We start from the raw sequence: 25,612 nt of genomic DNA, 5'->3' as shown, positions 1-25,612 counted from the left end.
TGCATAGTAGGTCTTAAAAAAGGTGCTGTCCTTTTAAAAAAAAAAAGGCTTTTAAAAAGACATGTATCGTAAGGGATGTTTTAAAAATGTGTATAGTAATTTATTTATTTTAAGACTATGTATGGTGTAGTAAGAGCTTTTTATACCTATTGTATTTTTTAAATGTATACTGCTGCTGGCCTGAGTCCTTTTTTTAAGTTGTACTTTATGTTTTTTAATTTACAGACACCCATACTCCCATACACACATTGGTCACATTTACCCATTAACATTTCCGAAGAAATAAGCACAACAGGCCAACAGACACAAGAATCTGCATTCTACATTTTTTTTGTTTTTAATTCATTATTAAATAAGAATACGAACAGCTTGTAAGCAGGTCTCGGACCGTTCATTCCCTTGAACGTTTCAATAACAGCAGGAATTCAGTTGAAGTGCTTTAAGTGGCAACCCCAAGTGCCAGTACAGACTGGAGGGCAACAAAGTTAGCCTAAACAGTAGGCAACACACACACACACACACACACACACACACACACACACACACACACACACACACACACTTTCTCTCTCTCTGCACGCACACACGGTGCACCATACAACTTAAGACTTAACAGCACCAAACATCCCAAAAACAGGATTGTTGAAACAATAATACTAAGCTTAACATTCCTCATGGAAAGCGGTGGTTTCGAGTCATGTGACGACCTTTGCATGCTGGACTGGATGCTTGTGTAACGGGTTGGGCGTATATCCACGCCGGGCGGGGAAGGGGCACCCTCAACCCAGCAGAGGGTGCCATGTAAGTGAAACCCAAAACCCCGAGACTCGGGGGTAAAACCCGCATGTTCGCGGTCGGGTGTGCGCAAATTCAACCAAGCAGTAAAACTATTTACTATGGTGCCATCATGTGCCATTTTGGTGTCAAGGAACTATGTTGATAAGTTGAGGAGTTCCATTTGGACAAAAGTAGGGTTTTGCCACCATTTTGTGGCATCTATTGGCAATTTCTCAGACTTTCACTCGCGGGGTTCATTGTAATAAGACTGCAAAATTCATTGAAACTTTCCATGGGAATTTCTGGGGATAAACCAGGATTTGAACAAAATTAAGGCCGGGTCTCAAAAGGAAAAGTTAAATTTAGTTGGGGGAAACGCCTCGACTGCCAACTGCCCCAGTCGTTCGGTTGTTTTTGTTTGTTGGTTTTTTGCTTTGTGCTGCGAGCCAAAATTTGAGGTACGAGCAAGCTACGGATGCTGCGTCATTCGATGTGGGGAGAGAAAAAAATAAAATAAAATAAAAATGATGGCGCTTGCATGTGGGCAAGGAGAGCAATCTATTTTTGTATGGATGTCTGCTTCTCACAAAATGTTTATATCTATACTTGAATATGACACTTTTAATAAATTCCGCTGAATTCCCATGGAAAGTTTACAATTTGGAATATTTTCTAAATTCAACGGCTTATTTTCTCAAGTTTCCGGAAGTTTACCAGGTCTCCACCCCTATGCCACATTCCATTGTATATTGCTGCGTTAAAATCTGTGCAAATTTTAAAGGTGGCTTTCACCCAGGCTTGATTTATTGGGGCCCCATGCGGGCGGCGGCCGGCGTAGGAGAGGGCGGCAGGCTTTTGGGACTCAGCAGCCCACGTGAGGCAGCGTGGTCCCCGTTCAGGTTTTTGTACGCGTTCCTGTGCGGCATCCGGAGACACACCGAAGAGAAGCGGAGGCCCGCCAGGCAGCACCCCGGACAAGTGAGGACCTCGTCCTGGTCCAGGGATTGGGCGTCGGGCTCGCTGGGAGGCGAGCGGCAACCGTTGTTGTTGATGCCTGCGGGGGCGGCGCTCCAGCCCATAGGTCCCCTCAGGACCACTTTGCTGTTGTCCAAATGAGGCAGCCACCCATTAGCGAAGGGCCCCGAGGAGGGTTGCGAGGGGGTGGAGGCATGGGTCGGAGGGGAAGATAGCTTGGAGTAAGACGATGAAGAGGAGCCGTCGAGAGTATCTGGGGAGCTGGTGCAGTCCATAGGCACGGCCTCACCCTTCTCTTGGTCAAGAGAGAGGGGTTCGAGAGACAGGGGGAGCCCCGAGTCGCCCCCACCGTGCATCTCGCAGTCACACAGGTGGGGCGGCAGGTAGGGGGGCAGTGTGCACGGAAGCGAGTGGCAGCGCCGAAGCTGCCCGGGTGGCCGCTCGCCCCGGTGGGAGTCGGGCGGCGGGGGCAACGCGAAAGTGAGAGAGATGACCGACTTGCTGGGGGTGTCGTACAGTTTGATCTTGCCTCCTTTGAGGTCGTCGCGGCACGAGAAGGGGTTGACCCGCGTGGGCGGCGGCGAGGGCTCGGCGGCGAGGCGCAGCATGTCCGATTTGCTGCGAGAGAGCCGGGGGTCCGACGGCGGGCCCGGGGAACGCCTCCAAGGGGGTCCGGCAGCCGGGGGCCGCTCCCCGACCGCCGGCTCGTCTTCTTGCCGTCCCGTCCGCTCGAGGTCGGCGGCGATCTGGGAGAAGGACGGACGCTGCTCGGCTCTCATCTGGCGGGGCGGAGAAAACAGAGTCACGACGTGATGGGCTCGGGACAGCGAGCGTCTCGCTTTTCGTACATTACAGCAGACGATGGCCAGATTCAGGAAGTTTGCCGGGCAGTCGCCGACCATCTGCGTGAAGGCCTCCACATGCAGACCAAAGTCCTGTGCAAAACAATGAAAGGAGATTCTCAACTGCAGGACCATAATGTGGTGTATTTTTCTTTGCAGTCTATAAATCTAAATCTGTTTTAGGAACTCCTTTAACTTATTTTAAGAATTTTGTACTCCAGTAGATACAGGCCTCGTGCCAGACACTCCTTTATAAACGGGTCGGTCACGAGCAAATATGGGAAATGTATGAATGCAGTGTGACACTATTGGAAAGCAAAAGGATCAAGGTAGGCCAAGAAGTGTGTGGGTCACTTTTTCCATACATCCCTTTTAAAAACAATATTTTGGTACAGAAATACCGGAATAAGGATTGGTGCAAATCAAGAAAAAAAAAAAAAAAAGGTTAATAATTGGTGAGACACCCCCCCCCCCCCCACTATTTTATTTTTTTATTTTTTACAATTGTCTATCGATTTAAACCAAACATATACCACAAACTAAGATCACAAAAAATATCATTTTAAACTCCTCTTACTGTGCATATAAAACGTTTCCAGATGATTTGATTTCAAACAATTTTCAGATCTCACATGAATCACTTCCACAGCCTTCCTTGACACCAATTACTTTTCCTATTAGCCAGGGCTTTGGCGCCAAATTGTAGCATCTTAGCGCATTATAGAAAAAGTAAAAAAAAATTCAGCTAAGGTGCTCAGAAAAAAATATAGTGCGAATTGTTAATTTCGTGAATAGTCAACTGCGAATATGTGGAGATTACTGTACCTCGGTGCGTGGTAAAATGTCAGGGTCCGCCTGTATCCTTGCAATGACTTCACACAGGATTATGCCGTACGCGAACACGTCCACCTGCGGAGAGCAACACAGCGGTTAAAAAAACAAATAAATAAAAAGGAGCACATTGTTTACGTGACAGATTTCCCGACCAACCTTTTCGTTGTACAGCTCGCCACGGAGCACCTCCGGAGCCATCCAGTAGGGGGAGCCCACCACGGCCAAAGGTTCCTGGTCCGCTTCTTCACTGCACCCAAAAGAAAGAAAGAAAAGATGAAGATGGAAATACAATCAATGTGTTTTTCAGTTACTTGGTGAAAGCATTGTGCAACTGCGAGCTGGAGAAAGGGGAAGGAACTCGCAGGGGCAAGCACGTACCTTCAACGCACTTCACTTTTTCCACTGTTTGTTATGCTACAAGGTTTTTTTTCCAAAACTAGCATAAAGTCAGACACAATGTAACAATACTCAAAGGCATATATTCTTTATCCAGTTGCAGTTACTGAGTCACTTCCAGTAATTGTGAAAGACTTCTTCGTTTGCGCCTGTGTGACAGTATTATACTGCCCCGCTGTGGCAAAGTCACACACTAGAAGGAGCCACAATTAATTAATCATTATGCACAAACTATTTAATTCTTCACATCGTTTAATGTTATTACTGTTTTACTAAAGTACAAGACTATAGCGTGCTATTATACTTATTAAAAAAACATTGCAAAATGTGGAAAAAGTGAGGCGCTGCAAATACTTTTCTGTATACATGCTACTTCCACTCTGTGCTATTTCTGAAAGTGAATGTGACGGTTCCCAGTGCCATTCAACAACCGAGTTAAAAGCAGTCACCAAAACAAAACAAAAACAAAAAACAGATTAATAAAGAGCAGTAAGGAGCTGCAAGAGGTAGACTGAAATAGTTTGACCTTATTTGGAGCCACACCCCCGCCTTAACCCGCTCACCCCATCCCTCCCACAAACACTGTACTCCAACACAAACATGCGAGCCAGGTTGTCAACAGTTCTGCCTTTCGGTGTTCAATAAAAAGCAAATGGAATTACAAAGAGAGAATTACACCTTGAGTTTTTCAAACTATAACTTGGCCTTTCAGTGCGCTAGCTAACACTAATTAGCATTGATGTTGCAGTGCTTTAAGCCTTTTGGCAATGGAGCAAAAAAATATGTACATTGACAATATAACAGTCCTCACATTCATATAGCTTCTGCGGTTAGCGGCTAATATTAGTGCCATATCAGTGAGTTGAGAAAGGAGTTGAGGGGCATAAAAAAATCCCACTAGAATTCTAGGATGGACACACCCAGCTGCAATATGATTGGCTAATGCATCAGGCAGGACTCGATTCAACAAACAATTATATTGTTGCTAGGTGTGTCCTGCCTAGAACTCTAGTGGGATTCATAATGCCTCAATGAAAAGTATAGCCGTCTGTCTGTCCATGGGCACACCAGAAGGAGCAGCATTCAATTAATGCAATGTGACAAAAGATATTTAATTATGTCATGATGTATGTTTTTCTAAAGTTGAATCTTGTAGAGTGCTATTTTCTCAATATAATACACAGTACTACTGTATATCATAAAAATATTTGTTTCACAAAATGTTTCCCCCCCCCCCCCCCCCCTGTATGGGTTGGGTTAGGCTGTTGAACGAGGCTCGCGGCATCCACACGTGGAAGTTGCGCCCAGAGTGCGCCAAAACCCACATATTCATTCATACGGCATACACATGGTGTTTGAAAATTATGACCTCACAGTTGATTCCATCTCGCTGCACCGCCCGCGCAACCATTTATAGTATCAATAAAATATGCCACGTAAATGCCAGTGTGCAATAAAGGCAGACAGAAGTCGACAGCTCCAACACTGGCTGTCCGTCCAGTTCCCTATTTACACAGTGGCTCCGAAAAGGGTGTGAGGCAGTAAGACTGGGCCTCACCTGGTGCGAGGGAGGACAACAAGCAGGTGAGATATTGCACCCAGTCCAGATAAGGAGGGAGTGAAGGAATGTGCTTTTATCGAGGCGCGGGCTTGGAGCACTGGGCAGTGGTTTGTTAAAGGACACACAGAGTCTCTCAAACACTTTACAGTCACACAAACCTGTAATCCGGTATTTTCTCCGCCAAACCAAAGTCTCCCACCACGGCGGAGCACACGCCACCTTCCCAGCGCACCAGGCAGTTCTGCATAGACACACATGTAAAGAAACGCGCCTTTTAAACCACAGATGTGTCGCTCACAAGCCAACCTTGGAGGTGAGGTCGCGGTGGAAGATGCCCTTGGCGTGCAGGTAGCGCAGGCCGCGGGCGATGTCCAGCGCCAGGGCGAGCCGCGCGCTCCACGACAGGTACACGTCGCCGTCCAGCAGCTGCTCCAGGTTGCCGCCGTTGATGTACTGGATCGGCGGAAACGCGAATAAGAACAATTAACACACAGGTGACAAACCCAAGGCCTGTGGGCCAGATTTTTTTTTTTTTTTTTTTTTAAGTCAGAGTACAAGATCATCTTTTCCAATGACTTCTTTTCTAATTAGCTCTAAACATGATGAGGAAAACGCAGCATTTAGCATAGCATGATGGGCTGATTATTGGGCTTTTCCCTCCCACAATATATGACGAAGGGGACAGGAAGTAGAACCGCCTTGCACTCAAATCTGTAACCAAACAGCGCAGCTAAGCTTCTGACACAAAGAAGTCATGGCTAGCTAGATGTTGTTGTTGTTTGTTTTTTTGTATTAATTTTTTTTTTTTTTTTTTTTTTTAATGAGCTCAGTACAAACGCACCTACAGCAACATTTAAACAGACTCTGCCGGGCTGTGAAGATGCAGCTAAAGAAGAAAAACTGCTGATGTTGCATTTTCCTAAAAACATTTAGTCTATCGATTTAATTTCAAATGTCATTAAATCTCTTCTTTTTACCACAAAAGATATTCGGTTTCTCATCGTGTACCAAATGTGAACCAAACCATGACCTTAAAACCAAGCGACAGCAAGTATTGAACCACTCGCATCCTACCTCAGTGAGCGCGTGGAGTTGCCCCTCATGGACGCACACGCCAATAAACCTGCAAGGCGGAACACACGGACACGCGTCACACACACACAAATGGGGACAGGTCGGCGCCCGTTTGTCCGTGTTACCTGAGGATGTTCGGGTGCGACAGTCTGTTCATGAGCTGGACCTCCCTGAGCATGTTGGCTCGGTTACTGGCCAGGATGTTCATCTTGAGCGCCATCACCTGGCCCGACACGTGATGCTGCACCTGGCGGACAAGGCGGGGATGGGGAGTGGAGGGGGACATTTTGGAGTTAGGGTGCTAACATTTGAGCAGGGTGAATGTTGCGGCGCGTGTTGGCATATTTTGACGGCATGATAACCTTGTGCAAAAATATCGCTGCATTGCAATTACAGCTCTAAAATGTGTTATTTTGAAATATCTGGGTAAATAACTTCTTACTCCATTACATACAATGCATTTTATTTTTCCCCAAAAATATTGAATATTTGGTACATTAATAAATGTGCACCATGCTAAGTCAAAATAAATCCAACCAAAGTAAATGCAGTACTGTACCTTCAGTGAGTAAACAAAAACAAAATACTTGAATTCTTTCTGTAAATAAGCATTTCTAAATTAAATAAAAATATATATATGCAAACTGTAATAAATATGTAATATAAACCTACAGCACAACAATAATCAACAACAACAAAAAATGCATTTTTTTTCCTATTAAAAAAAATACTTAAAAATGAATGGCAGTATATTAGGCTATATAAATCAAATTTATAATTATTAAGTTGTTTGTTTTTGGAGACTTGATGTGGATGCTCAAGTACTACTAATGCCCTAAAAAGAAGAAAAATAATAGACAAACATGTAAACTTAATCTAAATCTGTATAACAGTTAACTCTGCTACAAATCAAATGTGCTTTGGAAATATTGTATTGGATTAAACGCATTTAAACACAGTATTACATTATCTGATGGATTTTATGGAAAAACAAATCCCACCACTGTTCGCTGTTCACGATGCACACACGTGCTCGACGGGATGTCTGTCTGTCATATTGCAGCCTTGCGGGTCCTGTTTAGAATTTAATTGGGATTCATAATAAACGGCTGCACATTGGCAGTGGCATGCAGGTCCTTTAAAAACTCCCCCACCCCCCCCCAAAAAAAAAACAGCTCTTTAAAGTAAAGACAGTAACCAAGACTTTTTAAAACCGCGGCCCCCAGCCCATGCCTCGGCACGCTTGTGGAAAAAAGTGTATGAAAGCACTTATCATTTGTCTCATGAGCCAGGGATTTTCTTTCAGAATTCAAAAACACACACACCTTGGTCTCATATGCACCTGAGTTGCATGCGCTGGCACAGATGCACACACACACAAACACTCCTTACAGTCTTACACTTGGTTGTTTAATTTCACACTTCATGGGTGGGCAGGCCTTCCAGAGACCCAACTAGTTGTGTGCAAGCCGACACAAAGTCAACTTTCCAAGGCACATGGCAGAGACATCCAACGCTCCGAAACACAAACTGGCCTGAGGGTGTTACACAATTATAACACTTTTAATAAATAAATAAAAAAAGAACAACAACAAAAAAAATGCAGATTATCGAGGTTGACAAATCATCAAAAACAGAAACGTTTCTTGAACATGGCATATGTTTCACTCAAATAAAACACTTCTTAGAGGAACAAATTATTACTTAACTAACATAACTTTGGTCTCAGACCAAATGTTTATGACCTGGGGGTTTGCCAGGGGTCAATCCAAGGACCCCCTATTGTTCAGTCTGTACATGCTTCCGTTAGGCCAACTAATACGCAGCTATAAAGTGTCCTTCCACAACTATGCTCATGAAAAGCAGATCAACGAGTCACTAATGGCGGGAGAATACAGGCATGAAGATTCACAGCAGCTAGAGGAAGTTCATCATCAATTTTGAAGAACCTAATTTGCAGTTGGCATATCATTGTGTAGTATTGGAGCATTTGTTTTTAGTCAGAGTACAAGTACAGATCTACAGTATCCGCACCGATAGCATATTGTTAAATCTCAAATATAGAGAGAGCATTTTTGTTTTAAATAGGTGCAGGTCACCTTTGAACATACTGTAGTCCCAATGGGCCAGAGCGTTCCCATCTAGATACAGAGCCACTAAAAGGTTTGCTTACCTTCAGGCAAGGGAGCGGCCTTCCCAGAGACCAAACCTACATGTTGGCGCTCATCCGTGTCAACAAGAGAAACTTAAAAGTCAACTAAACGGCGGAAAGGTGCATCTGCGACCATGGCTCTCCTTCCCCACATGCAAGCGCTTTCAAGTACAGTAAGTGGACTGTAAAATCGATTGTAAAAAATAAATAAATAAATAAATAAATTTTGTTCTGCAATACAGCAGTGAAAACAGTATTGTTCTGCATTTGGGAGGGGGGACAACGTACACAAGATGTGTTTTGACAAGCATGTATCTCTTCCCGAGATTGCACAACGGCAGCAGATACCCCGTGCTCGCTCCGCCGCTCGGTAAATGGCATCAGCCGGTGAGCGCGCTGACATTTGCCTGCTCATTTTGCCATTCAAAAATGAGCAACGCTTGACGGAATGGACCTCTGTAATGGGGTCTGTGGAATGGGACATTATTTATAGGACGATTGCATATCAAGCCACACATCCGTTTTCTATCGTGCTTGTACTTAATAGGTCGCGGGAGAGCTGGAGCCTGAGGCGGAGTGCGCCATGGACTCGCCGCCAGCCCATCACAGGACACGTACGACCAACCGTGCATCCGTTTCCTGGTTGCCATGGATACCACTGGAGGAACTTACCTTGAACACCTCAGAGAAGAACCCGGCGCCGATCTTCTCGCAGGCGAAGTCGTCCAAGCGGGCCAGGCTGGACACGGCGCTCCGCAGGGCTCGGTAGGAGGACGGCCGAGTCCGGTTGGCGCCGTGCACGCTGTGCATGGGCGGCTCCGCCTCGCTCTCTGGCTCCACCCTCTCCATCTCGGGACAGACGCGGGAGTGTGGCTTCACAGTTTGGTCGGGGTGGGGTCTACGTGCGTCATGTCACCAACCCCTCCACGGTTCCGGTCGGGTCCGGTCCAGATGAGAGCTGCGAGACATCAAAGTCATGCAATTGAATGACTAAGCAAGAACTGCATGAAGCATCAACCCATATGGGCAGAACTTTTCCTTCCTCCTGGTTTCACAGGCACACCATCAATACATGGTTAAAAATTAAAATATAATAATAAATTGTTGTTGGTATCCTCTTACAACATATAGCACCTTGCAAATTTGTTGGATTAATTTTGAGGGTGGCAAATAACTATCTCAAGACGATTCTCCTCAACTCACTTCAACTTGGGACCTTGGCACCAAGATGCCACAAATTGGAAGCAGGCATTATTTTTGTCGAAATTAATCTCCTCAATTCACTTCGAGATAGATCCTTGGCACTAAGATACAACAATATGGCGACAAAGCAACTGTTATTGCAGTTGAATAATACAATAACAAATATTAGTAAAATAAAACATCTTACACATTTTAATGGGACTCAAATGATGTCATTTCAAAATAGCTCAATCATTAAACAAAACATAATAACACATAACAAATAAAATAATGAGATGGTCCCGCTTCAGTCATATTTCCCCAAAATTACCAACAGTTCACACATTTCACCAGGGTATGTAAAGTCTGGTGCACAACTGTGCACACAAATTATTGATAACTGATCAAGTATTAGTTTCAATGAGTCAGAATAAAATGAACCATAAATTAAAGCAATTACTAAATTTCCCTCCTGCTGGTTTTGCATATTCAATGCATTAATTCAGCCACCCCCCAAAAAATTGGTTCATTTAAATGATTCATTTTTTAAAATTTAATCCTCTCATTAAATAATTGTGAGTTAAAAAAAAGAGTATGCATGCACGTAAACGTATATATAAACACATTTACATATTTGTTATATCAAACAGCTCGTCGAATTAACTCTAAATAATACAACAGCGAATATTAGTAAAATAAAAACTTTTTACACCTACCTTTAAAAAAAAAAAATTATATGAAACGTCAGCTCACTTGGACATAACCTGTCCCTCCTCTTGGTTTCGCAGGCACAAGAACCACGAGAGACGTAGATATTAAAAAACAAACAAACAAACAAAAACGGCCCTTGTTGGAGTTATCTGGTCTCAGCAGATTGTTAGCGGCCGCCCTTTGCACACACACACGCGCTTACAAATTGATCCAATTCAGGTTCTCGATGGAGAGAAAAGGGGGTGTGGGGGGGGGTGATTAGATATATCGGAAGGCCCCTTCGCCCGGTTATCTGTCAACGTAAGCGGCGACGGAAACGGACTCAAGTCAGAGAGGCGACGCGTTCATGTACCGGACGTCGCTCACCCGCAAAAATAACGACCACCACGACGACGTCCGCCTCGCACGGATGGAACCTCAACGCAGCGTCCCCGCCCCCTCGTTCCGAGCTGTCGTCCACGCGAAGGCCCCCGCAGAACAGAACACAACCGACTCGCTGTGGCGTCGTTTGCACACGCGGATGGGAGCGCCGGCTTTTACGGAGGGGGGCGGGGAAGCTGCTCACGTGACCCCCAACGTTACCTGTGCGTGCGTGTGTGCGTGGGGGTACTTTAAATTTGAACACGTCCGTCGGAAATGCGGCAAAAAAATGTCACTATTACCTCCGCCACGGCGCTTGTGTTTTCATGTGAAGGCGTTTAGTCTGCTTGCTTTGCTCGGGTGCCACTTCCGGGTAAGGGGCGGGGTTGCTGTTCACGTGATTACTTAAGGAGAGAAGAGAAAAAAAAAACGGAACCGTCATTAATTTGGTTCCTTCAAGACTTTTAATAATCTATATTTTAATATGCTTTATTTAACACTATACCAAAACAAAAATGGCCAGAACTGTCATTTTGGATTTGTTCGGACGGAGTGACGCTCTTTTATGACGCCATAAAGAGAGCACGGTTTTTTTTAAAAACGTGATATTTATGATATATATATTGGCGCGCTTTATGACGTACTTAAAAAGATCGAGTTCAAAATTTGCTTTTTTAATGACATATTTGCATATTAGTAAGTATGTAGTAAACTTACATTTAACTTGTTTTATTTGATAAAACAATTTAATATATAACGAAATTAATGATTCAATTCAAAATGAGCACGAAAACTTTATACAAATAGGCCTAAACTATATCCTTTCTGGCGATAATTTAGCCCTTTTTGCCCCTAATATTGATTTGTTAAAACGTATTATTCATTTTTCTCACTAAATAATTGGTTAATGGATTTCTTATTACACAATAAAAAAAAATAGTCAAATACACTATTTGCATATACATTTAAAAATAATTGGGTAATCAATTAGAATTAAATTAATCACCAATAACATTTTAAAATGACAACGATTTTTATTATTGAAATAAACCATAAAAAGCAACTCCCCCCCACCCCAAAAAAAACAGTTGTTTTATTAAAATGTATTGTAAAAAAAATATATTTAAAAGTGTGGAAATGTCCCGTGTGCTCACCTTGCATCACAACAAGCACTGAGCGACTCCCTGCATTATTCATCAGTCCATTGAGGTTCTGGAGAGGGGGGGAAAACTCTTGTCACAGCATTGTTGCAGAAAGTATTATACAGCATTTATTATTTAAAGCAGCCGATATCGAATGGAATGTTGGATTTGTCTCAAGTTCATTATGATTACAGACAGAGACCACGATTGGGGTTGGATAATAGGTTTTTGGATACGCACCAGCTGTGCCACGGGAGCCCCATGAATGGAGGCCAGCTCTCATCTTGTTTGAATATCACTGAAAGGCCGTATTAGGAGTGAAAGCTGGTTACCGTTCTCTCATGTTGACCATCAAGAAGCCATAAGTAATGAAAGTGTTTCCACATGGCCCAAACTCGCCCAGGGGACCGGCCTATCAGCCTCCGGACCTCAGGAGGTGCCAAAAATCGGATCGGAGAAGTTGATTACGGCCCGCTTTCAATGTCAGGAACCAGATGGCTTTTTTCTCCCGTCCACTAAATGAAATGCTGGCTGCTAAATGTCGGATACCCAGTCGAAAAACAATGTCTGCTTGTCTTGACTTGCACACGGGTTTTCTGAGACAGTGTAAGTTCAGGTTTCACCTTACAGGCAGGGATCAGTTCCACACACACACACACACACACACACACACACACACACACACACACACACACACACACACACACACACACACACACCACCTCCCTCCAGTGTTTGTGATGTGCTTAAATAGACTAAAAGATGGCATTGTTTTCTCCCCCCCAAAAAAAACTGTTGAAAGGAGGTCAATCAATCAGGAGGCAACAAGCAAGTGTGTAATAAATGTTATTTAATAGTATAACTACTGTATGTAACTGTGTAAAAAAATGTATTCAAAATTTGGTTGTAACGTGTGGATTTAAAAGTGTACAAAAAATTATTATAAGTTTTAGGAAGTGTATTTTAAAGTATGTAAAATGTGTACAGTGAACCCCCAGATTTGTTTTTTGGGGGGTGGAACATATATTTTTCTCAAGCGATCAATAAAAGTAGTGCTTTGCCACTATCTTGTGGCATATTGGTGCCAAGGAACTATGTTGAAGGAAATTGAAGAGTTTCATTTTGACAAAAGTTGTGCTTTGCCGCCATCTTGTGGCATCTAAAGGAAATTACATGGCATGCCACCACAGCTGTAAGCCATGAAGTTCAGTTTTTCAGTTATACAGCCTTTAGTTCTTGTGACATTCCCTAAAGGTAAGGTTAAACATTTGTCCAACTTGGCAATCATTTAGCGACAGCCAAGTCGAGAGGTAGGCGCCAGCTCACCGACAACCCAAGTGAGGACAAGCGGTATTGAAAAAAATGGCTGGATAGTTGTTTGACAACATGTGCCGTGATTGACTGGCGACCAATCAAGGGTACCCTCGCTTCTTACCCAAGGTCAGCTGAGATAGGCTCCAGCAGTTCTAGTCCAGCAGGGGATCAAATCATAAATATTTCCCCTATTGTACATACAGGCTATACTCACGTTGGATCGGATTTTATTTTGTAAAAACAACTCTGGTTGGATCGTATTTTATTTTGTAAACAACTCTAGTTCCGGTCGTATTTTATTTTGTAAACAAAACTATTTCCGTTTGGGTGCGCTCACCACCGCTACCTTGACGTCACAAGCCATATCAACGCCGATTGGCCCAACGTGCAGTCGAGTACGCATCAAACCGGTCTGACTTGACAACAAACATGGCTCCAAGTGGGATGGAACGGCTCCAGAAATTGATCTACGACGCATTCGTGGCCATCTGTTTCGCCATATATCGCTTCGTGTTTGCCCGACCCACCGAGAATAAGAGAAAGATCCCGCCGGTCAGCAACCCGCTCCTGGCCGTGTCAGCTACCCAACTTGCCGGGAGGATCCGGCGACGAGAGGTGAACATCGGCCTCAGTGAGGCTCTATCCTCGGTCCTGGTGGTGGAAAATAAGGATTTACCATTCAGTCCAAATGTCATTTATGCAATATTTAGTTATTAAAGTCAAAATTTTCACTTACAGTATTGCACTTCTCATCCATTTTCCATAATCATGCTAGTGTGTGTGTGTGTGCAGGTTTCCAGCGAGGAGGTGGTGCAGGCTTACATTGACCGGATTCAGCAAGTCAACCCTTTGGTGAACGCAGTGGTCAAAGACAGGCAAGGTTCTTTTTCGATTACATCCCCCAAGGACCGACTGTTCCCATCCCATTTCATGTCATTCTTAATCTTTCATGTATATGGTGCAGAGGCACACAACTGCTTCTTCTCAGCACTCTTTCTTTAGACAAAGAAATTTGACAAAATACCTGCGAACAAAACAACTCAGGTCATCAGGAACGGATTTTGGGCGGATGTTGTGAAGCTCGCTGCCGCCATCTAGTGGCTGCGCGTACAAAGTTCACTCATACAAGTCATTGTGTGTGTGTATATATATATATATATATATTTTTTTTTTTTTCCTTTACCCCCGTCAAGGTTTTCTGCCGCGCTCCAAGAAGCGGCCCAGGTCGATAAACTGATTGATGAGGAACCAGGTGGTGAGGAGGTGCTGGCGGATCGGCTGCCTTTCCTCGGCGTACCTCTCTCGGTCAAAGAGTCCTTCGGCCTCCAGGGTAACGTCTCGCTGGACGTTATGCAAACTCCCCCCAAAAACATCCTCATCTCATGCACAGCTGCCTCCCTAATTTGATGCCCGACAGAAAATTTCCTTAATACACCTTTATTTTAAAAAAAAAACCCTGTTTGCTTTTGTATTTGCACAAAAAATGTAAACAAAAGCATTTTGTTGAAATTCCGTTTTTTTTTTTTGCTTTATATGCCTTTATTGTAATAATCCCATTTCTTTTTTAAATCACACTCAATTTATTTAACAGCAAATGTCAAGCAATTTCAGAGGCTTTTCAGCAGCTGCCATTGACAGAAACTTTGCTCAATATGCCTTTATCCTCAAATAATTTCCCTTCAATTCATCCAGAAAATGAAATAGTACAACTTTTTATATTGCTTTCACAACAGCTGTACCTGTACCAAAGTGCTGTACAGAACTACTAATAATAGATGGTTAAAAAAACAAAAGCAAAAATGTAATAGAGTAAATGTGGCCATCAGATGTTTTTATCCAGATTTATTTTTTAACAACAGGACAGTTCATGTATGAAAAAGTAATTTTGCTTCAGTTAATTAAAAAATAATAATAAACAAGGCCATCAGAAGACGTTTAATCCGGATTAGTTTTATGTTTTGTTACAACAGTGCAATAATGTATAATATTCAATTAGAATATCTGTTATCTTATTTGTGATTTAAACAAGACAGGAAAAAAACATATGCAAAAACTTCCCCAGAAAAATCTATTTAGCTTGCATCCTACTTGCAGAATATCAATGGTTAATTTAAAGTCCCATAGAGTTAAGATTAAGCTTTGCCGTCATTAATAATTTACCTGTTCTCCAACCTTTGCCACTTACCATTTCAAGGCATGCCGCACACCTCCGGCATCGTGTCCAGGCGAAGAGTGGTGGCGTCGGTCGACGCGCCGCCCGTGGCCCTGCTCAAGAGGGCGGGTGCCATCCCGCTGGATGTCACTAACACCAGCGAGGCCTGCATGTGGGCAGAGTCGCACAACCACCTTTACGGCATCACCAGCAACCCGTATGACCTGGAGAGGATGCCGGGAGGGAGCTCGGGTTAGCGCTCTTCCAGGAGCCATCATGCGGTCGAAAAAAAACAAAAAATAATTAAGGCACTGTGTCCCCATCAGGGGGTGAGGGCAGCTTGCTGGCCGCGGCCGGCGCGGTTATCGGCCTCGGCTCGGACATCGGCGGCAGCATCCGCATGCCTTGCTTCTTTAATGGAGTATTTGGCCATAAAACCACCCCTGGTAAGTGAATCGGGTGAGAAGCAACAGCCGGATGCAACGCAACCCCTTTCTTAGTAAATACAATTAAACACACCCGTTTATGTAACATGGGTTGCGTACAAGCTAAATTATAGGTGACCTTCAACTGCGGCATCCCACTCTCCCCTCTCGCAGGTGTGGTGTCCAACGAGAACCAGTACCCCCCGTGCACCGGCAGACACGATGAGTACACCAGCACGGGGCCCATGTGCCGCTACGCAGAGGACCTGCTGCCCATGCTGAAAATCATGGCAGGACCAAAGGCGCATATGTGAGCTGCCAAACTGTCACACCTCGGTTGGTCCAATAGCTTATTATTCCTTTTGTTAATTTTTGCACAGGTTGTCCCTGAACGAGAAGGTGGAGCTCAAGAAGCTCCGATTCTTCACCGTCCCGGACGACGGCGGTTCTCCTCTCACGTCTCCGGTCAGCGAAGAACTCAGACGAATCCAGAGGAAGGCGAGTTATGTGGCCATGTGTCAAACTCAAGGCTCTAGCTCCAAACTAGTTGTACATCATCACTATACTACGAATCAAAACCGGGGCCAATTATTAAGGTTCCCACACAGAATTGATGTTGAACTTTCATAAAAAGAAAAGGTTTAATAGTATAAATGTCATTCAATCTGTTCCTGTTTCCACAAAACATACGTAGTTTTGCATTTCTATCCATTACTGTCCCCAGTGTGAATTGAACCTTGACCTTGAAACCAAGCTATGTCTTTTAGCACACCATTCCACCCCAAAGGGCTTTTACTTGACACTTCTTCTCAACTCACAATGTTTCTTCCCCGTCCTAGGTGGCGGAGCGTCTGGAAGCGGATCTCGGGGTGTCGATCCAAGAGGCGCGCTTCCCCGAGCTCCGCTACAGCTTCCGGATCTGGGACGCCTACATGGGTCTCCCGGACAAAGAGGGCAAGGTGTGAGGAGATGCCACGGCGTACGTCACATGGTCGCCAAATCACTCACATCTTCTCATGCAGCCTCCGGTTTCTTTCGCCGTGGAGTTGGGAGAGCCGGGCCGGCCCGTGTGGCCCGTTTGGGAGGCGCTGAAAAGCATGCTGGGAAAATCTGATCATACCGTCGCTGCCATTAGTGAGTGTCAACCCTTTGATATAAACATCTGTGTCGAAGTGTTTCCCAAACTGTTTGAGCACTGTCGTTGGGAATCACCTTCAAACACCAAAATACTTTGCGGTTTAACTAAAAAGTTGCCTATTAATTTGAAAATCAATCAGTTGTCAATTAATTGTTGCACCTCTAACTAAAACGTTTACCTGCGTGCGATACACATGAAATGTGCACGTGACGTCTGCAGGTGTGGCCCTTTTAGAGAAGAGGCCAGCGTCCACATCCATCTTCCTTGTCGGCTTGAAGGAGAAGCTGCAGAAGGACGTGGACGAGCTGCTGGGGCCCGACGGGGTGCTTTTTTACCCGTCGCATCCCAGGGTGGCCCCTAAACACCACCACGCGCTTTTTAGACCCCTTGACTTCGCCTACACTGGTATACGAGTGCAATTGATCTGTTCCATTCCATCGCAACAAGTCGAGTATATTCTTTCCCGCTTTCCTTAGGAATCTTCAATATTCTGGGTCTGCCCGTGACCCAGTGCCCTTTGGGGCTGAACGAGGAGGGTCTGCCCTTGGGCGTGCAGGTGGTGAGCGGGAAACTGCAAGATCGGCTGCCCCTGGCTGTGGCTCTCTACCTGGAGAAGGCCTTCGGAGGCTGGAGGGAGCCTCCAGCTAATGTCCACAAGATGAAGATGGTGTAGTGGTTACTCTAATTGTGGGGGATAGGCACTGACCCCTGCCATGTAAAATGTAACTGACACCCCCCCCCTCAATTATTTTTCAAACATATCTATATTAAGTTCAACCCGTAACTATACCACAAACTATGATGTGAAAACACTTTTTTATTTTTATTTCAAAGACATCTTAAAACATGAAGACTCTAACTCCCACTAACAACCCAGGCTAAACTTAGCTCTCCCACACAAAGCTGGTCTCTCAGTTGAGATCTATCACTTCAATATACTTCCTTGACACCAATTTCAATTCTACATTCCTATACTGTGAATATGTAGGGGATTACTGCCTTTTATTCGTTTACTCGGTTTCACTCAGTTTGAAAAGATAAACTGTCTTGGAATCATAGTTTGTGGTATATTGACAGTTTAAACTATGAAAATAGCCAGTTGTAAATTTTTTTAGGGGGGCTCATTTACATTTTTTCAGTATTCACAGCAGGGCTCGAGTAGAGTGGGTTTACTGTAACCACAATCAACACTTGTTTGGCTGTTTGCCATGATTTTTAACATTCATGGACGTTTGAGCCGACACTGAATGTTCCTAGAAGAAGATCATTTCTATGTACACAGGGGGCTACTTCATTTCACGTCCACTTGATTACGCAGTACCCCGTTTCCCAACCTTTAGAACCATGGCATATTGCACAAAATCCTGTGGCACACCACCAAACAAAAATGGTACAAAAAGTATGTGTACTGAAATTAATTGTTCTGTCACTGTTTGCATAAATAGATGAATGGAGATATTTTATTTGTCGTAAATATTTGGAGCTATTTAGTTGAATTGCATAATTTAAGTCTGCCTTTTAAAAACATTTGTTCCGATGGTAATCAACTGTGAATGCTTGTTGTATGCTACAAATCATACAAATAAAAAGATCTTGTTTCTACTGCGCAATGACAAGCACAGAGCCACCCACACAGACTCATGGTCAATGTTTTGAATTAATTCAATAAGTGATAACAGTCTGATGTCACTTTATTTTCTTTCAATTTGTCTGGGGAAAAAAAGGTGACGAAAAAAATGGTGCGTTGTTGACCGCTGGCTGTTTTGCGAGACATTCGCACAGATGCCAGAACTAAATGATAAAGGGGGGAGGAGAATGAATGAAATTTATATCCTGTGTGTGTGCGTGTGTGTGTCTGTGTGCAGAAGGAGGAAGAACCTTCTCTCCTTTCGTCAGCACGGCCCTCCCCGGGTCCTCATTTTGGCCCCAATGCGAACACTTGAATGTCAGCGAATGTGGTCGTGAGCGAGTAGAGTCCACCTGTTGCGCTTCTCACGAGGTGTTGGTGATGGGCTTGTACTTTTTCAGGCGAGTCCACTGACCCGTCGAGTAGTTCATTTCGAAGACCGTGTCCACCAACATGGTGGTGCTGCCAGTGCCGTCCGCTTTGGGCAACACCTCGGTGTGCTCGCTCAGCTTGATCTGGATGATGTCACCCTGCTCCGGGCACGGGTTCTCTGCGAGACAAGTTTGTACAGTTAATCCCCATTTATTGCAAGGGATTTTTTTATTTTTATTTTTATTTTTTTAAATAGATGGACCCCTATGTCTCCTCCTGAATGGTCAGAATGGTCCTCTGGCACTTAGACTCACTACCCGAAGCATTAAAAGATGCAGACCGCAGATTTCCACGAGTAGATGGGACAGAACATCCAAAGCCATGACAAGTGACTGCTCAGTCCAAGTAAGTTACGTACCTCTGGATCCTGCCATAAAGCCCAAGATGAGGGCCTTCTCTGGTCTGGTGACCTTGTTGGCCGTCTTGAACATCTCCTGAGCTGCATACATCTGGTCCCTCTGAGAAGAGTGGAACATAAAGCCGAGTGAGGTCGAGACTTGAAAATGCTTTGGTAAGACTTTTTCCAAAACCCAAGTCCAGAAATGAAATTTTTGAAACAATACAGTAATCTCTTATTTCCAAATTTTTTTGTGCCACAAGAGTAAGCGTTTCCTTTTGTTGGAATGCAAAACAAGTACATTATAAAAATATTTAGATTTAGTAACATTTTAAAAAATATTTTACAAAATAACCTTAGATTTCTTGAGAAAATGTTGTTTCCATTTGTCATCTACATGTGTGCATAATAACTGATCACAGTGATTGTATTTTAAGGTCCAAAAGTTTAAGTCATAGGTACTTGGAACTGGAAAATATAGTATTGAACTTTAAAATCATATTAATTTATGAAAACCTAGGAATTAGGTTTATTTATTACCAATACCAATTATTAACATTCCATTTTCTACACAAGCATATTTACCAAGTACTGGTACTTTATGTATTTAAAAATAGAGCATCTTGGTATCACTGAGTCAAAAATGTAATTAGCTGATTGGAAAGTAGAAATTGGTATTTTTACAGGTTGCGAAGTGATGAGATATACGGAAGTGTCCTTGCATTTTTGGGGAAATCCAGTCATCTTGTATAAGGTTATTATAAGTGCTCAGGCACCATCCCTATTAATATAGGCAATTCTAAACATTTTTAGGGGCCCTATTATTCATTGTGCCTTTTGGTTCACTGTACTTGTTTGTGTTATTTAGGCGTAATGAGAAAACAAACACAGAAGTGACACTTTACCGTCAGTGAGAGATTCTTTTTGGGCTGAGGTTGTGGCGGCGTGGGGGTGGGTGTCGGTGTAGGGGTCTGAGGCGTGCTGGGGGGCTGAGCGGGTGTCTCGGGCTGGCCGGCTGTGGCGGCCGCCGGTGGCCCGTTGCTGGCGGGAGTGGAGGCGGGCGTGCTGGGGGACGTCGGCGTCGTCGGGTTCGCCGTGGTGCTCGCGTTGTACATCGGCGTCCTCTGCTTGTACTGGCCCGGGAGCGTGGCGGCGGGGGCGCCTGCGCCCGCCGTCGCCGACTCCTCCGGTTGGCGAGCCGACTGCAGCGTGTCCCAGCCGGACCCGCCCGCGTTTGCTTGAGGGGAAACGAGACACGACATGACACGATGACTCGGGTTGCAAAGAGATTCCGGTAATTCCTGAAATGGGTTATTTATCCATCCAGCCTTCCATGTTCTGAGCCGCTTTTCAAAATTGGAAACGTGAAAGGAGGATCCCTCACCTGGCTGAGCCTCGGAGCTGGGAATGTAGGAGGAGGAAGGAACCATGCTGGGCGTTGCCGGTAGGTAGCTGGTTGACGGCAGCGGGGTCTCGTTCAGCGCCCCGAGTTTCTGCAACAAAAAACAACCTTGAGAGCTACTTCACAGCTACCCCATTTATATTTATACATTCCAGACACACCTCCAATAGATGAAAATGTATGATATAGAGGATCATATACCAGACTTTTTAAAATGGTTTTACCCCTCCCACACACTTCCATCATGATTAAATTTATTAAAACACTTTTTATAAACCCATTCCCGACCTAGAAATCTGGCATTTGAACAGGGATGTGTACAACAATTTCAGCACCTGTGCAGAGACGAGGCCCGCGGCATAATCCGGTGTGGTGTTTTCGACCACTGCTTCTTCTTTGGCTGCTTTCTCGTCCGCTTCCGTGTCTACAAAAGGAAACGCATTACCATGACATTCATAATACTCTGTGAAGCGAAGTGTAGATGGTTGGACTGGGGTGGTGGTTGAAATGTTGTTACCCAAGGTTTTTCGCCGCCTTTTTGCTTCTCTCCCGGCTCCGACCATGTTCAGCTCCTTGATATCCAACAGCTGCAGAAGAAGGGAAAATATATATATATTGATTGGCTACTACCAGGTTTATGGCTTGTTCACTAGTCACTTTTTTTTTTTTTTTTTTTTAAATGATCGCTAAGGGAGAATCGGAAAAGTCACTATGTTGGCAACACTGACTGACCACTGTGTTCATATCAATGCACTTTGAATTAACAAACCTGTCCTGACATTTACTAAACTTAAATTGAGTGAACCGTGCACGCATGTGTGTGTGTAAGACAACACAGGCGTCCTACCTTGACCCCACGTTCCTTCCGCAGGGGTGTGCGTGCTGGTGCAATGGGTGTTCGGTTGCTGGGGGGGCTGAACATACTTGGGGCTGTGGGGCTGCGAAACGGGGCCTTGGGAATCCCTTTGAGAGGCGCTAAGAAAGAAAAACAATACATCTCTTTAACCAGTTACTCACGATGTTTCCAAGATTCTACATACACTGCTTACAGAGAGATAGGGATATTGGGGTTTGGGGTGACACTTCAGGATGAACCTGAAATGAATTTGACCTTCTCTCGACATCAGAATGCACATGACCAGCTTCACAACAGGCGTTTGATCAGTGATGATCCGCAACCCCAACAGTCCGAACTTTTTATGTGTGAGTGGTTTAGTTTAGTGCAGCACTCACTGGTTGTGTCAATCTTTTTGACTAAACCTCTCCCTTTGGCATGAAAAGGCACTCCGGCAGTCTTCTTCAGTTGCTGTGCAGTCTCTGTGGCTAGAACACAAAACCAGTACATTTAGCGGCACACACTAGAGGGGTTTGGTCAACGAGGGGAAAAGGAATTACATTTCTGCAACAGCTCAGCTCTGAGGGTGGCACTCTTGGGCTTCCTCTTCAGCTGGAAATGTTTCACGGGAGGCGTGAGGGGTCCCACCAGTGTGGTCAACGCGCTCTTGTTCAGGTACTGGCACTCCAAAGGAAGCATGGCCGACGCCTCGCACTCCCCCACTACGCGGGTATGCGAGGGAGAGAGATTCCATCATAAAATCTCATTTCACACCAGCATCCCCCCGACCCCCCAAAGAAAAAAATAAAACAAATATCGGCCTGCCTACCTTTCTCCCTGAGCTCGCCAAGGATGTCCTGCACGTTTGGATTCTGCTCCTCCAAGTCTAGATTGAGGGACCCCGTCTCTGGAAAAGACTTGAGGATGTCTGCGACCATCAACACCCAAGGCTCAGAGTCCACTGTGGCCAGCTGGATTATCTCGGAGAGGGCCTCCTTCATCTAGCAAAGAGGAAATCTCTTGTCATTTAGCATCGAAGACTCATCATGGGGTATACATTCCATACCCACCCGCTATCACTGAAATCCGCAATATTGAGACAAGGGGCCGATCGCTAAATCAGCTGCCCCCCCCCCCACATTAACACTTCACAAGACAAAGACATTAAAACAAAAATCTTAAAATAATAAAAAAATAGATTTTTGTCTTTGTTGTAAAGAAATAAATAAAAAGGACAAACTACTGTAAAACAGTTAAATATTCTGCCTGTAATTCATATCTTTGCTGTAAGCATTAAGTGACCAAAAAATATATTTTAATCATTATATATTTTTTAAATTAAACATCCGATTAATCGGTTAGCGTTATTAAATTCTGCCAAATATCATAATTGCCATACTTTTTTTTTTAAAATCACTATCGGTTGGGCCCGAATAGAAAACTTATTTAAAAACTTTTGGGGTAGTTTTCGGCTTTTGCACAATAAAAAACATTTAAAATGATTAAAAACATACCTTTTAACAATTTCATTAACATATTAACATATCATATCAGTGTGTTAGATTAACATATCAGTGCATGTGACGTCGGCTGTAACATGGATATCCGATAATCTTTAGTGGTATAGTAATCAATTAGTTGTCTATTAAATCGATTTAACTGTTGCAACTCCGTAAAAGGTCTTCTGGGAAAAAGAAGTACAGTACTCCCCACCACTAGTTCAGTATAAACACACTTTTTTTTTTTTACTTTATTGATGATGTGCCGTGACATTTTATGAATTTAAAACAAGTGTCTCGGCTCAATAAAGGTTGGGAAACAAGGTTGTAAGGATGGTACCGCCCCCTCGGTTCTGTCTTTTTCCCCAGTCACACCACACAGTCTGAACGACAACCACAGACGTTCGGTGATATATGCCAACGAACCGGTCGACGTTAGGTTTGGAAGGACTGGATCAGATAAAAGGGGGGGAACCTTTGGTCTTCTGCTTAATTCCGCTCATTAATTTCTCGTCATCGTATCGCGGTGTTGGAAGCTATCGTGCTAATGCTAAAGTAGCTGACTAGTGTTTTTATAGTCCGGTGAAACACTATAGCAACGACGCGTTCGGGTGAAGTGAGTAAAGTAAAGCAGTTTTTTGTCGTTTAAAGGCAGCCTGGCCGAGGATAAGTGAAGGCTAAAAGGATAAACAGGGGAGGGGGCGCCCACCTCGTCCACGGTCCGCCGGGGGAGATGCAGCATCCCAAGGAGCAACTTGAGCTTGACGGGCGGCGACAAGCTCGAGAAGCACAGGCGTATGTTGTCGATGACGGACACGGTGAGGAGCGACGCGATGCTCGACGGCGTCCACAACTCGTCCGTGGAGCCCAGTTTGTTGTGAAGCCACAGGCCAGTGTCGCTGTCCTTCATCGACGCCATCTTGGAAAAAGAAGTGTTTTGAGTTCGGGCATTTTAATGGGCTACTAAGAAAACGGCAGTCAGGACCCCGCCCAGATCTGTGTGGACGCCATTGAACTCCACTAGTTAAATTTTTTTTTTTTTTTTTAATATTTCAGATTATTATGCCACAAAGTGTGAGGAAACTTCACTTCATCATCTCATTCATTCCATACCCCCCAAATTAAAAAATAAATCATAAATTGACGAGCACTTTTTTTTTTTACATGGTAAACATTGCGCATGCGCAACCACGGAGGCTGTCTTTAAAAAAAAAAAAGATTTTAACTTTATTTACCAAGACAGACAACATTATCAGTGACGTATTCATCACGTCATTTTTGAGGGATAAATACTTGAGGTCCTAAAATCAGTAGGATTATTTATTTTTCCATATGACTTTTTACTTTTACTCCCTACATTTTAAAACAGATATCTGTACTTTTCTATTACTTAATTAAACCCCCACGGTTGAAAACGGGATGTAAAAATGTTGCAAATGCGATTTTGATTCATTGAGATCTTTGGAACTTATAAGGCCCCCTCAAAAACTGACCGCAGGAACGTGAACTAGCGTGCATTAACAAAAATGATGCAACAGATTCAGAGAAGCAGTTGCATGGTATACCCTAGAAAAGTATCGAGATACTTTGCTGTTAAAAATGAAACGATATGACGCGCTTTCGATATCGGTACGTCTGCACAATTCAGCAGACAGTGAACAGTGATCCAAAAACAGAGGCTAGCTCTGCTTGCTTCATGCTGTGTAACAGTTACTCTTGTAAAATAGTATTTGTATTTAGTGAGGATAAGCGGTACGGAAAATGGCTGGCTGGAAAGAACAGAAGCGCGAGCGGAAAACTTCAACTTCGGCCTCCGGCCATGCACAACACTACGACAAGTGCCCAGGGACAACACGTAAAGCAGCTATGGACGACAAAAGTGGAATCCACAATACGTACATAACGAACTAAGAGTCTATAGTCATCACATACCAGTGGCTTCTATGAGCTTCTTCACTTTAGCATGCATCATTTCAGTCGTCCTCCTCCGTCTTTTCTAGCTGATGACTGTACTCGGACTGCTGCAGTATTTAAGTGGAAGACTAGCTCTTTTATCCTTTAGTCAACTGACATGTCATAGCTAACAAAGTCTTGTGACATCATTTGTTATTCATCACCCAGGTAATCTTTCACAATTTATGTCAGAAAGCAAAACAGACATTGATCTTATTAACAACGAACAAATGTTTTGTTAAGAATCAGAATGTGCTACTTGAGTGTCTAAACAGCATACAGTTTTGTTATAAAAACAAATTTGTTTTTGTTTTAAGACAAGATGTTAGTTTGATGATCCCAAGAGGGAAAATTCTGGTGTTACAGCAGCACACAAGACACAGCAGTGTTACAATATAAGAATAACAATAAATAGTATAAAAGTTCCTTGTACCTTGTTATCACAACCGGTGTTGTTAAGTGACAGGAAAATTAATTTTTGCTTTTGTACAT

The 25,612-nt window shown here is 43.9% G+C and overlaps 3 protein-coding genes across 6 annotated transcripts; 1 reads left to right on the top strand and 2 right to left on the bottom strand.

Moving 5' to 3' along the window:
- Window positions 1-369: 369 nt before the first annotated feature.
- Window positions 370-12,647, bottom strand: tesk1b (testis associated actin remodelling kinase 1b). Of its 4 annotated transcripts, XM_061669603.1 has the most exons (12): window positions 12,247-12,647; window positions 12,019-12,076; window positions 11,167-11,268; window positions 9,284-9,569; window positions 6,585-6,706; window positions 6,460-6,508; window positions 5,692-5,838; window positions 5,544-5,626; window positions 3,585-3,675; window positions 3,420-3,503; window positions 2,601-2,687; window positions 370-2,531 (listed from the first exon to the last, which is right to left on the bottom strand). In XM_061669603.1, exons 4-12 carry the CDS (start codon window positions 9,458-9,460, stop codon window positions 1,581-1,583), a joined length of 1,791 nt encoding a protein of 596 aa, XP_061525587.1. In that variant the 5' UTR covers window positions 9,461-9,569; window positions 11,167-11,268; window positions 12,019-12,076; window positions 12,247-12,647; the 3' UTR covers window positions 370-1,580. The 4 variants fall into 4 exon arrangements, with proteins under 4 accessions (XP_061525587.1, XP_061525588.1, XP_061525589.1 ...); XM_061669604.1 differs by lacking the exon at window positions 12,247-12,647 and having other exon boundaries at window positions 12,019-12,107; XM_061669605.1 differs by lacking the exons at window positions 11,167-11,268; window positions 12,019-12,076; window positions 12,247-12,647 and adding an exon at window positions 10,871-11,152.
- A 1,053-nt stretch (window positions 12,648-13,700) lies between these two features.
- faah2b (fatty acid amide hydrolase 2b) lies at window positions 13,701-18,666 on the top strand. Its single transcript, XM_061669120.1, has 11 exons — window positions 13,701-13,935; window positions 14,113-14,195; window positions 14,514-14,650; window positions 15,515-15,724; window positions 15,799-15,918; window positions 16,072-16,207; window positions 16,278-16,395; window positions 16,737-16,856; window positions 16,920-17,031; window positions 17,255-17,440; window positions 17,512-18,666. Exons 1-11 carry the CDS (start codon window positions 13,750-13,752, stop codon window positions 17,706-17,708), a joined length of 1,605 nt encoding a protein of 534 aa, XP_061525104.1. The 5' UTR covers window positions 13,701-13,749; the 3' UTR covers window positions 17,709-18,666.
- On the bottom strand, window positions 17,799-25,249 carry nelfa (negative elongation factor complex member A). Its single transcript, XM_061669119.1, has 12 exons — window positions 25,100-25,249; window positions 23,877-24,086; window positions 22,498-22,669; window positions 22,229-22,390; window positions 22,067-22,156; window positions 21,681-21,808; window positions 21,351-21,420; window positions 21,169-21,257; window positions 20,816-20,924; window positions 20,337-20,668; window positions 19,453-19,552; window positions 17,799-19,212 (listed from the first exon to the last, which is right to left on the bottom strand). Exons 2-12 carry the CDS (start codon window positions 24,084-24,086, stop codon window positions 19,028-19,030), a joined length of 1,647 nt encoding a protein of 548 aa, XP_061525103.1. The 5' UTR covers window positions 25,100-25,249; the 3' UTR covers window positions 17,799-19,027.
- Between the last annotated feature and the right edge of the window lie 363 nt (window positions 25,250-25,612).

The sequence above is a fragment of the Phycodurus eques genome, chromosome 23, assembly GCF_024500275.1.
Source record: "Phycodurus eques isolate BA_2022a chromosome 23, UOR_Pequ_1.1, whole genome shotgun sequence".
Taxonomy (NCBI): Eukaryota; Metazoa; Chordata; class Actinopteri; order Syngnathiformes; family Syngnathidae; genus Phycodurus; species Phycodurus eques.
This window is presented reverse-complemented; position numbering and strand designations above follow the sequence as displayed.